The sequence below is a fragment of the Grampus griseus genome, assembly GCF_964374135.1.
Source record: "Grampus griseus genome assembly, contig: HAP1_SCAFFOLD_50, whole genome shotgun sequence".
Taxonomy (NCBI): Eukaryota; Metazoa; Chordata; class Mammalia; order Artiodactyla; family Delphinidae; genus Grampus; species Grampus griseus.
Window position 1 is genome coordinate 1,249,227 of NW_028133393.1, and position 15,002 is coordinate 1,264,228.

At 45.9% G+C, this 15,002-nt stretch overlaps 1 protein-coding gene across 1 annotated transcript in view; it reads right to left on the minus strand.

Annotated features, from left to right (window-relative positions):
- CFAP221 (cilia and flagella associated protein 221) overlaps positions 1-15,002 on the minus strand; it is a gene marked incomplete at both ends in the record, with an annotated part of 85,515 nt that overhangs the window by 38,299 nt on the left and 32,214 nt on the right. Inside the window, 2 exons of the mRNA XM_082682073.1 lie at positions 966-1,125; positions 10,369-10,472. Coding sequence (XP_082538199.1) covers positions 966-1,125; positions 10,369-10,472 — 264 coding nt within the window. The remainder of the gene's footprint in view (positions 1-965; positions 1,126-10,368; positions 10,473-15,002) is intronic.

Here is a 15,002-nt window from a genome sequence, read left to right on the forward strand (position 1 = left end):
TGTCTGTTCTAGCCCCACCTGCAGCCTGGGGAGACACAGTCCTGGAAAACATCAAGAGTGCTCTAAACAAGACGTTAAACTCCAGTTGGGAAACCAAAACATCAGTTAGGAAAGGTCTGCTCCCACTCTCGTACAGAGCCTGGGCCGCGCACTGCGCCATTGTATGTACAAACACGCCTGTGGAAGTCAAGGTCAAAGAGGGGCAAGTCAACGTCCCACTCAGGCGATGCTGTTAAGGAGGCAATTTGTGTGTCGCAGCACGTGACCCGAGCTGGCCAGTGGTGTTCTGCTCGGCCAGTAACTGACACCAGAAGGATGAGCACTGCTTTTCAGTTACATCCAATGCCACTTCTTCATCGGCTGACTCATCTTAGTTCTACTGTGGGAACTTCCAAGATTTGGGTTCAGCGGGCCACACGAAGAGTCTATAGTTGACTTGAGCTGCTTTGGCTCTTTAGAAAAAGAATAATAACATAAATATATAATAAACCGTGGAGTTAGTTCTTATTTTGATACTAGGTTGTTACTCCACTTTATTTAATATGCCTAATGATGTTACTGTGTGATGTGTACCTGTGCGTGGAGGGGAGAGGAGAAAATCAAACTTTTTCTTTACCATTTTCAAAATATTTGTAAGGGTTTTCCAAGGTTGGGGTTTATACTGTGAAATTTTCCTTTCCTCAGTCATCTCTTCCCCTCTTGCCAGAAGCAACTACGGCTCCAAGTGCAGAGCTATCCTCTGCATTGCTGTTGTATCTTAAGTGTATTTTATGAAGGTTCATCGTTTAAATAAGTTTTTTAAACTGACATAGAATTGACAGAAAACAGTATATTAGTTTCAGGCATAGTAAGTACGCTTTTGATGGCATTCTGCTACAAGAAAGAAACACAGAATGGAAGGAAGGAAGACCTGGGGTTTTGAAAAAGTTTGAAGAATACACAGAAGCCCCCCAAGGCAGCCGTACTTTAAAGCCATGTTGGGGTAGCACGTGCCGGTGAAGACACACTCGTATGGTTGCGAGTTGAACTGTGCAATCCACAGCTGCACTTTTATCTGTGCGATCCCACACTGAAAGGGGGTAAACGTCACTGTCACATCCATCTTCCCGTTCGCTGGTATTATTCCTGGGAGGAAAGACATGAGAAAACGTGATGCGTTCTCTTCCTGCCAAGTCCCAGCAAAGAGGCTGACACACACACACACACCCCACACATACCGTACACACACACCCCATACACACACACACCCCATACACACACACACACATATACACACACACCATACACACACACACACACCACACACACCCACACACACCATAAACACACACACCCCATACACACACACACACACCCCATACACACACACACCACACACACACCCACACACACCATAAACACACACACACCACACACACACACCATACACACACACACCCCACATCCCCACACACACACCATACACACACACCACACACACCACACACACCATACACACCCCCCCCACAGCCCACCCCCCCCCACACCATACACACACACACACCATACACACACACACTATACACACACACCACACACACACCATAAACACACACCCCACACACACACACCTCACACACACCCCACACACACCATACACACACACACCCACCCACACCACACACACCCCACCACACACACACACACTATACACACACACCATACACACACACCACACACACACACACCATAAACACACACACACCCCACACACACCATACACACAGACACACACACCACACACACCATACACACACACCACACACACACACACCATATACACACACACACCCCACACACCCCACACACACCATACACACCACACACACCACACATACACACCATACACACACACCAAACACACACACACACCCCACACCCCCCCACACACACTATATACACACACCATACACACACACACCACACACACCATAAACACACACACACCATACACACACACACCCCCACACCCCCCCCCACACCATACACACACACACCCCCACACACCACACACACCATACACACACACCCCCACACCCCACCCCCCCACACACCATACACACACACACTATGCACACACACCATACACACACACCACACACACACACCACACACACACCATACACACACACACCATACACACACACACACCATAAACACACACACACCATACACACACACACACACACCACATCCCCCCCACACACACCATACACACACCCCCCACACCCCACCCCCCCACACACACCATACACACACACACTATGCACACACACCACACACACACCATACACACACACCATACACACACATACCATACACACACACTATGCACACACACCACACACACACCGTACACACACACCATACACACACACCACACACACACCATACACACACACATCATACACACACACACACACCATAAACACACACACACCAAACACACACCCCCCACATCCCCCCCCACACACCATACACACACACCCCACACACACCCCACACACACCATACACACACCCCCCACACACACACCCCCACACACCATACACACACACACTATACACACACACCCCACACACCATACACACATACCCCACACACACACCCCACACACCCCACACACACACCATACACACACACCACACACACACACACCACACACACACCCCACCACACACACACACACACACCCCACACACACACCATACACACACACCCCCACACACCACACACACCATACACACACACACACACACCACACACACCATACACACACACCACACACACACACACCATACACACACACACCCCACACACACCATACACACCACACACACCACACATACACACCATACACACACACACCATACACACACACCAAACACACACACACACCCCACACCCCCCCACACACACTATATACACACACCATACACACACACACACCACACACACCATAAACACACACACACCATACACACACACCCCCCCACACCCCCCACACACACACCATACACACACACACCCCCACACACCACACACACCATACACACACACCCCCACACCCCACCCCCCCACACACACCATACACACACACACTATGCACACACACCATACACACACACCACACACACACCATACACACACACACCATACACACACACACACCATAAACACACACACACCATATACACACACACCATACACACACACACACACACCACATCCCCCACACACACACCATACACACACCCCCCACACCCCACCCCCCACACACCATACACACACACACTATGCACATACACCACACACACACCATACACACACACCACACACACACACCACACACACACCATACACACACACACCATACACACACACACACCATAAACACACACACACCATACACACACACACCATACACACACACACACACACACATCCCACATCTCCCCCACACACACCATACACACACCCCCCACACCCCCCACATCCCCCCACACACCATACACACACACACACACCATACACACACACACTATACACACACACCACACACACCATACACACATACCACACACACACACCCCACACACCCCACACACACACCATACACACACACACCACACACACACACCACACACACACACCACCACACACACACACCCCACCACACACACACACTATACACACACACCATACACACACACACACCACACACACACACCCCACACACACACCATACACACACACCCCCACACACCACACACACCACACACACACACACCACACACACCATACACACACATCACACACACACACACCATATACACACACACACACCCCACACACCCCATACACACCACACACACCACACATATACACCATACACACACACACACCATACACACACACTATACACACACCACACACACACACACACCACACACACACACACACTATATACACACACCATACACACACACACACCACACACACCATAAACACACACGCACACCATACACACACACTATACACACACACCACACACACACACCACACACACACACCACACACACACACACCACACACACACCACCACACACACACACTATACACACACACCACACACACACACACCATACACACACACCACACACACACACACACCATAAACACACACCCCCACACACACACCATACACACACACACCCACACACCACACACACCATACACACACACACCACACACCACACTCACCATACACACACACCACACACACACACACCATATACACCCACACACCCCCCACACACCATACACACCACACACACCACACACACACCATACACACACACTATACACACACACCACACACACCACACCATACACACACACCATACACACACACACACCATACACACACACACTATACACACACCACACACACCATACACACATACCACACACACACCCGACACACCCCACACACACACCATACACACACACACACCACACACACACACACCACACACATACCCCACCACACACACACACCCCACCACACACACACACTATACACACACACCATACACACACACACACACCACACACACCATACACACCATACACACACACACACACCATACACACACACTATACACACCCCCCCACACACACACCCCACACCCCACACACACACTATATACACACACCATACACACACACACACCACACACACACCATACACACACACACCATACACACCCCCCCACACACACACACCACACACACACCCCACACACACCATACACACACACACACACCCCACCCCCCCACACACACCCTCCACACACACCATACACACACACATACCATACACACACACACTATACACACACACCACACACACACCATACACACACACCACACACACACCATACACACACACACACCATACACACACACACTATACACACACACCACACACACACCATACACACACACCACACACACACACACCACACACACCACACCACACACACACACTATACACACACACCATACACACACACCACACACACACACCATACACACACACCACACACACACACACACACCATAAACACCCCCCACACACACCATACACACACACCCCCCACACACCACACACACCACACACACACACACACATACCCACACACACACCACACACACCATACACACACACCACACACACACACACCATATACACACACACACCCCACACACCCCACACACACCACACATACACACCATACACACACACACACACTATACACACACACTATACACACACACCACACACACCACACCATACACACACACACACACCCCACACCACACACACACACCATACACACACACACCATATACACACACACCACACCACACACACCACACACACAAATACATTCTCCCCGTGAGAAGCACCAGTGTTTCTATTATCTTTATATAGTCTTTTCATTAAATACACGTGAATCAACTGCTGCATGTTTACACTGATCTTATTTATCCAACTACTACCTTAATTCTTTATAATAATAACTCGATTGTGTCAGTTATATAAACATATACCTATCAATCAGCGTTACTGACTCAGAAGTGAATTCCCAGAACCATAATCTTTAAGCTAATTCCCACACGTCAATCAATGTTCATGCTGTAAGCCACAAGGAAAAGCAAGGAACACACATAAAAGCTCGTGTCCAAATTATTCAGTTCCCTATATTTTCGTGTAATTTGATTCTCTCCTTTCAAATCTTCAAGATGGATGACTGTTCTCTCCAAAGTCAGCTATCACACGATGTTTATTTCTCCTTTGTATCTCTGGCGCCAGCAGGGCTTGGAACCCAGTAAGTGTTCAAAAAACATGGAAAGGAAAATAAAAGGCAGGGAGGGAGGGAGGATCCATGCCCTAAGTGTGAGAGGGGCTAATGTTTCTGACTTCCACTGAAGGCTCTCTGGTTTGCTTTCTAGGTGGTTCCCTCTGTCCGGTGCATCGGGCCTTCCTATGGCCCCTGCAGAGGCCTTGTACCCCCTCATAAAAGCCTGGCACCCCCCTTCCCATCCATGGCCTCTGAATCGTGGTCCACCCTCTGCCTTTCTCTCTGTGCCAACCGCACAGCCCTTTCCTTCAGCCATCCAAGCACTCACTGAGCACTGCTGGGTGCCAGGCACTCTTTTAGGCATTTGAGATACAGCAATAAACAAAGCAAAGTCCCAGAGTTCCCAGAGTTTACATGCTAGTCGGGATAGCAAACAAAAAGATATAAGCAAGTGAAGATAAACTCTCAAGTCATGGCATGAGTACAGAGCAGGACTTGGGGAAGCAAGTGAAGCACAAGGAGCTGTCTGAGCGCCGGGGACATCAGGCTCAGGTGAAGAGGAGAGCGGCCTCTGCTCCGATCCCCAGACACGGGCTTCTGCACCCCAGGGCCTTGGCATCGCCGTTCCCCGACCTGGAAAGCCCTTCCTCCAAGTCTTCTTTCAGCCGCTGATTCCCACCCCTGAAACCATCTCTCTGCCGTCTGCCTCCCCTACTAAGCCTCACAAAAGCAAGTGCCTGCTCGTTACAGGTGTTCCAGCTCCATAAATAAAACTTCAAAGCCTGCGCCAGCCTATGTGTCACAGCACCACCCCCAGGAGCCTCCACCCCCGACACTCCATCACGCTGCGATCCCCGGGTGCCACCCCAGCTGTCACCCTGCTATGTTTACCAGTCGCCCAACTAGACTGCAAGCCCCTAAGCCAGACACCAGGCCCCAGAGCTCTTTTATCTTCCCAGATCCCACGGTGCTTCAGAAGACTACAGAAAACCCTAAAGACTCCGCCAAAAACACCTGTTAGAATTAATTTAAAAAGTCAGTAAAGTTGCAGGATACAAATCAATATAGAAAAATCACTTGTGTTTCTATACACCAACAACAAACCATCAGAAAGTGAAATTAAGAAAACAATCCCACTGGGGACTTCGCTGGTGGCACGGTGGTTAAGAATCCGCCTGCCAATGCGGGGAACACTGGTTTGATCCCTGGTCTGGGAGGATCCCACATGCCGCAGAGCAGCTGGGCCTGTGAGCCACAACTACTGAGCCTGCTCTCTGGAGCCCACGAGCCACAACTACTGAGCCCGCGAGCCACAACTGCTGAAGCCCGCTAGCCCTTGCGCCCGTGCTCCGCAACAAGAGAAGCCACCGCAATGAGAAGCCCACACACCGCAAGGAAGAGTAGCCCCCGCTCGCCGCAACTAGAGAAAGCCCGCACACAGCAATGAAGACCCAACACAGCCAAAAATAAAATAAAAATTAAAAACAAACCCCCCCAAAACAATCCCATTTACAATAGCAACACAAAGAATAAAATACCTAGGAATAAATTTTTTCCAGTTTTATTGAGAAATAATTGACATACATTTCTGTATAAGTTTAAGGTACACAGCATGATGGTTTGATTTACATATTTGTGAAACGATGACCACAACAGGTTTAATTAATGTTTACTATCTCAAATAGATACAATAAAAAGAAAAGAAAAAATTCTTCTTGTGATGAGGCCTAAATTTAACCAAGGAAGTGAAAGACCTGTACACTATAAGACATTGATGAAAGAAATTGAAGAAGACACAAATAAATGGAAAGATATTCCATGTTCATGGACTAGAAGAATTAATATTGTTAAAATGTCCATGCTATCCAAAGAGATATACAAATTCAATGCAACCTTATCAGACTTCTAACGGTACTTTTCATAGAAATAGAACAAACAATTCTAAAATTTGTATGGAATCACAAAAGACTCAGAGTAGCTAAAACAATCTTGGGATAGAATGGAGCTAAAGCATCATGCTTTGTGATTTCAAATCCTATCACAAAGCTACAGTAATCAAAATAGAATGATATTGACATAAAGATAGATAAATAGATTTATGGAAAAGAACAGAGAGCCCAGGAATAAACCCATGCATACGTGGTCAATTAATTGGCAACAAAGGATCCCAGAACATACACAGGGGAAAGGACAGTCTCTTCAATAAATAGTGTTGGGAAAACTTAACAGCCACATGTAAGAGAACAAAACTGAACCACTATCTTATACCACATACAAAAGTGAATGTGGGAAGCGGATTACTTAGGAGTTTGGGATTGACATGTACACACTACTGTATATAAAACAGACAACCAACAAGGACCTATTGTATAGCACAGGGAACTCTACTCAATAGTTTGTAATAACCTATAAGGGAAAATAATCTAAAAAAGAATATATATATGAATGTATAACTGAATCACTTTGCTGTACACCCTACCCTAACACAACATTGTAAATCAACTATATTTCAATAAAAATTTAAAACATTAAAAAACATGATTTCAAAGTGGATTAAAGACTTGAATGTAAGACTTGACCATAAAACTCCTAGAACAAAACACAGAAAAAAGCTCCCTGACACTGGTCTTGACAATGATTTTGGGGATTTGATACCAAAAGCAAAAGCAACAAAAGCAAAAATAAACAAGTGAGACTACATCAAATTCAAAAGCTTCTGCACAGTAAAGGAAACCATCAACAAAATGAAAAGGCAACCTATGGAATGGAAGGAAATATTTGCAAACTACATATCCAGTAAGGCATTAACACCCCAGATATACAAGGATCTCATATAACTCAGTAGCAGAAAAACCCAAATAACCCAATTTTTTTCCATGAGCAAAGGACCTGAATAAACATTTTTCCAAAGAAGATATACAAATGGCCAACAGGTACGTGTTCAACAACACTAATCATCAGGGAAATGTAAATAAAAACATAAGGAGATATCACCTCACACCTATTAGAATGGCTATTATCGAAAAGAAGAGATAACAAATCCTGGTGAGGGTGTGGAGAAAAGGGAGCCCTGTGCACTGTTGGAAATACAAGCTGGCACAGCCACTACAGAGAACAGTATGGAGGTTCCTCAAAACGTTAAAAAAAAATAGAACTACCATATGGTCCAGCAGTCCTACATCTGGGTATATATGCAAAGGAAATGAAATCATTATTTTGAAGAGATAGCTGTACTCCTATGTTCATTGCAGCATTATTCACAATATCCAAGGTATGGAAACAATCTGTGTCCATCAACAGTTGAATGGAAAAGAAGATGTGGTCCATATATACAATGGCATATTATTCAGCCTTAAAAAGAAGGAAACCCCGCTATTTACGACAATATGTGCGAACCTGGAGGGCATTGCGCTGAGTAAAATAAGCCAGACAGAGACAAAGACTGCATGGTATCGCTTATATGCATATCTAAAAGAAAAAAGCCCAGTTCTTAGAAACAGAGAGTAGAAAAGTGACTTCCAGGGGCTGAGGGGTGAGGGAAAAAGGAGAGGTTGATAAAAGGGTGTAGACTTCCAACTGCAGGATGAATAAGGTCTGAGGGCCTCATGTAAAACATGGTGACTATAGTTGGTAACATCCTACTGTATAATGGAAACTTGCTAAGAGGAGAGTAGAACTTAAATGTTTCACCCCCCCCAAAAAAAGGAACTATGTGATGTGATGGATATATTAATTAATTAACTCAATGAAGGAATCCTTTCACAATGTGTACATATGCCAAATCATCACATTGTACACTTTAAAAAGATAACAATTTTATGTGTCAACTATACCTCAAAAAATAAGAAAAAATACAAAATAAAAACAAAACGATTTTAGCATTCACAGCAGATCACAGTGGGCAGATATTTAAATCTGAAACCTAAACGTCAAGAGACAGAAACTGGGAAGCAGAAGTCAGCTCAGGTGGAGATTTCACTCTCAGAGGTCCTGAGCACCTTTGGGAGCTATATCCTTTGGGGCGTGCAAAGACGGATGGTCTACGCCACCTGTGAGACAGATTCCTTAGACCCTTCACTAAGATTCTGAAGGCTTGGAAAGAAATAATATTCCCTTTTATTTGAACATGAATTAAAGGTGACTACAAAGCCAAGGATGTACCAAGAGTCAAAACTAGAATTAGAATGGATTAACTTCTGATTTCAAGTTTTGACTCCGGGAGAAATTTACCTGGGCATTATTATAAATTATCTGCATGACACAAATAATCCCAAACTGTTTTTACTCCCAAATTGCTGGTTCCAATTCACATTATGTCAGACATGTAAAGTCTGCTACTCTTACACATTTGAAAATAACATATTCAAATGTGGCTTATTCTTCTCCATAACTTGAGAGCTACTGTCCAAATCATCTTCGACCTGAGAACTCTGGCAACTTGAGAATTAATTCTCCTTACCTGACGTTGGCTCAACAGTAAAGGCTGGATGAGACTGAACCAACGCAACATGAAACTCGAAATCTACAGGACAACTGCATTGCAAAGGAATCACATAGCTTTTGCTGCAGAAAGAAAAGAAAAGAAAAATGGAAAATACTATTTTTCTTTATAACTAGATGTTTTGGTATCAAGGAAAAGAAACTCAGGTTATGTAATAAACAATCACAACCATGAGGACAGCCAACACTCATACAGTAACTCCCGGGTGACGGCTAGCCCATAGTAAACTAGGCTAATCCTGTCAGGTGGTAAGATGATTTCTCCACTGACAGAAGAGGAAACCAAGGCGCCGCGCAGGTTTCTGTCCTGTCCAAGGGGACACAGCTGGTTTGCGACAGAACCAGGATTCAGTGCAGGTCCACTGTCCCGACAACAGCTCTGTCGGCCACCTGTCGAGTCGGGCAGCTTTAACCTACGGGTGCCCAGTCACAGGGAAAGGGCGTCTCTGCCACACGACGGGCCCCGGGGAGCCTGGGGACGCTGCAGAAGCAGGCGTCATGGACAGCCTGGGAAGCCGTGGCCCCTGCAGAGCCTGGAACTGGCCCGTGTTGAAGAAACCACACGGTGGCTTTCGTTGGCTGAAATATGCTAGAGGCTATTCGGTTAGAAGCTGCAAACCAGCAGAGGAGCTGGAGAGAAATGCTCTTACGGGGACAAGGCCACCCGCTCTCCTTAGAGAGCCCTGCGCTTCCCCTGACGGCCCCTCCTTCTACGGGGCGCGCCCGGGCGGCCCGAGTGTGCGGGACGCGTTTGCAGGAGAACAGAGCCCTCCAGGCGTTCGGTGGCATCCCGAGCGCGGCTGGGGCAGGTCACCCCGGCCCGTCCGGCAGCTCCTCCCTCTCCGGGGCTGCGTGCTCCCTTCCGCACGTCCAAAGCGCCCGCCGTCGCGCGCGGCCGCTCTGCCCCTCGCACCCGGCTCCGACTCCGGGAGAGCCAGCTCGATCGCAGGGGGTTTGGGCAGCTCTCGTGCTGCCGCCGAGCTGGCTGTGGGCTTTCACATCGCGGCCCACTCCCTCAGCGGCCAGCGCCCGTCTGCCTGGGAGCTCCAAGCTTCATGGAAGGCACAGCCGAGTCGACTGGCTTCCCCTGCTCGGCCTCAGCCAAGCCCCCGAGTCCCGCACAGAGCCCAACGAGGATTTGTCGGAGCAAAGTGAAATCACCCTTTGTCAGTAGGACTTTGGGGATACGGTACAGTGCAAACATGGTTTGAAAAACGATGCCAAGAGCATTTTTATTTGGCCTTAAACTCCTTATCTTTTAAACATTTCTGAAATATCACAAATATAAAGAAAAATATTGAGAAGAATAAATAAAGATCCCTTTATCCACTACAAACCCCTATCAAATCTTCTGCTTTGGGTAAATCAATGTCATATTCGTAAAGAAATAAAACACTGTGGAACAGCTGAAGCTCCCTGTCCCCCTGTCCCGGGGCCTCTGATCCTTCCTGCCTTCCCGGGGGTGACCTCACCTGGATGCACCATCAATCCCACAGATTTTTATACTATCACCACATACGTATGTACCCATAAAATGTGTAATATTTACTGTTTGTTTTCAACAATATGGTTCTAAAACGTGCTGGTTTTGCCCAGCACTATGCTTTTGAGGTTGACCCATGAAGTTCTGTTGGTTCGTTTTCACCAGTGACGAGTAGTCCATTGTATGACGACATCATCCTTGTTTCTCTACTCCCGTGCTGAAAGCGTTTAGGTTGTTTGCACCATTTCGCTACTGCAATGTGGTGGGGACAGTCCTCGGGTGGGACTCCTTATGCATCTGGACCAGAGCTGCTCTAGCTATAACCAAGAAATGGAATTACTGGTTAGCAGTAAAGTGAAAATATCAGCTTTACTACATACGGCCAAAACACCCTCCAAAGCACTTGGACCAATTTATCCTTCCACAAGCAGCATCTGATTACCAGCACAGCATTCTCAGACATATTAACTTCTTCCAACCTGATGGGGGTGAAATGGTATCTCATTTTATTTTCATTTTCATTTCTTTGAGGTTGAGCTTCTGCTCATGGGTACCCATTTGGGTTCCCTCTCCTATGAACTGCCTGTGCATATTCTTTGCCCATTTTTCTATTGGGTTGTTCTGTTCTCTTATTAATTTGGAAATTCTAGATATTCATTTTGTCAGTTACATCCATTGATGTAAATTCTAGACAAGGGTCATTATACAGAGTAATCACTTCAGCCAACAGTGAGATGAATACTTCATAGTTTTGTTTGTTCGTTTGTTTTGTTTTGTCTTACCAAACTCACAGACTCTGTCCTAAATCAGGCTCTACTAGAAGCACCAGTTCATCCATCTTAACACTCTGAGACGCTTTCTAATTCTGAAATACAGGGTACATAAAAGTCGTTACATCTTCAAGGCAATTCAACCTAACAGACACTCAGGCCCCACTGAGCATCAGGTCCTTTACAGCACTGGGTAGATAAAACTAACACTACAAATTACACATGCCTCCCAAGATGTAAGCAGCTTTGGGTAATGGTCAACGTGAAGCATGAAACTGCCCAAACCTGGTCCCTGAAGATCAGGCCAGTGACCCCCAGGCCACCTGGGCTACGTGGCCCTCCAGTTGGTACCCCCAGGGGTCTGCTCAGAGCTGCCCCAGCAGCTGCTCAGGGTTCTCCTGCTAGAAGCTGAACGTTTGCATTTTCCTGAACAAACAAACAAAAACTGCTAGGGCTTTTTATGTATGCCTAATCTGTAGCTAATTTCAGAGCTCTGATAATTCCCATAGAAAAAGTGTCAGAGTATTTGTTTAATGATGATTACATGAAGCCAAGTTCCTGATGCATTAACCAGTTGGAAAAACAAACAGTTCCTTAAGGGCACAAAATTCCAAGGGCCTTGATTCAGAAAGAGACACAGCAGTGCAAGACATGCCAATTCAGTGGAAGCACTGGCCTTTGCTTTCATTGCTGCTGTTCACATTACGGATGTCAAATTAGTGTGGCTGGCTTCCTTCATCATAAATCAAGGACAGTCTAGAATAATTTGGGTCAAGAGCGATTCTGGCAAACATGAAGTTTAGTATTTTTAGAAGTGTCCCATATGTCAAGAAACAGAATACCGTTAAATTCTGGGGCAACTTAAAAATTATCAACGAAATCCCCATTGCTAAATACAATTAAAACTGATCTGCAGTGAAGAGACGTGAATAAATACACGTATCTTATGCCTATTAATCTTCAGATGCAAATAGGAGCCTGAATTAAGCGTTCTTCCATAACTTACGGAAAGCAGTCAATTAACATAGTAAAGCAGATAGAAGTTAGTCCTTTTGGAGGTAATGACAACTTTTATCCCTGATACTCTATGTGGTTTTTTTTTTGGCCGCACTGCGAGGCATGCGGAACTTCTCCGACCAGGGATCGAACCTGCGCCCCCTGCAGTGGAAGTGCAGAGTCTTAACCACTGGACCAGTGGGGAAGTCCCCTGCTACTTTAGTATTTAAACATTTAACCAAACCTGCTAAGGCTCTGTATAAAAATATATTAAGTATTTTAAAAGAATTATTCCCTATTTTTAGTAAAATCCAACCCACACCTTTTAAATACTAGACTCATACATTATGATCATGTACAAACTCTGTGCCTATTAGAAGAAAAGAGTATAAATTTGCCTCACAGAAAGGAAATATTATAAAATGACTTAACATAAACTCAAATTTCTTTCTTGTCCCTTCTCTAAATAAATGCAAGTAGAGGGCCAGACACCACAGTAATTTCTAGTAAATTATATAACATTTGTTTTTACTTTACTCTGATCTTATTTTATCATTTACCCTAAAATCTAACATTGTGTTTGTCTCAGGAGTAATCAAGGTTTTTCTGAGAGAATGAATCATCTTGTGAACTTATTGTATCTAACATAAAATCAAATTTCCTCCCTAATTAAAAAGTCTCAATGTTTAGAGAGTGGAATGAGTGAACCATCTTGCCGTCAATAGCGCTGGACTCCTTTTTGGAGAATTATGGTAATAACTGATAATGTAAGTGAGCAGGACACCATGGGGCCTTCCCGGAACAGACACCCCCCCCCCCCCCGCCCCACTCACGTCCTCTACCTGCTTCTTTGCTGTAGAAAACCTGTAGCCTCCTAGGCCTTCCCTGAGTTCCAAAGAGTAAATTTAATAAGAGAAGTGAGAAAATGCAGAAAGGAAGGAAAACCGTCAAGCAAGACAAAACAATAATAGTTTAGCCATTATACAATCTCAAGGATCTTTAGTTCCTCCTCAAGGGCTGTAGAGAATATTCTGAGCCATGTCCTTTGAGCTGTTTTGCAGATACTGAAACCCCCGCCAGGTGGGAGAGCTTAACTGCACCCTGCCCACAAGCACATAGACCCCAGACCCACTGGAACTGGAAGGTTGATGACACTGACTCCAAATCACCTCACCACCAGCCGAGCAGAATGCCCACGAGCTGATCACACACCCCACGACCCCCCTCCCTCACTCTGTCTTTAAAAAAATTTTCCCTGAAAGCTTCCAAGGAGTTTGGCCCTTTTAAGCACTAGCTGCCTGGACTCCTTGCTTGGCACCTGCAATAAATGCTGCACTTTCCTTC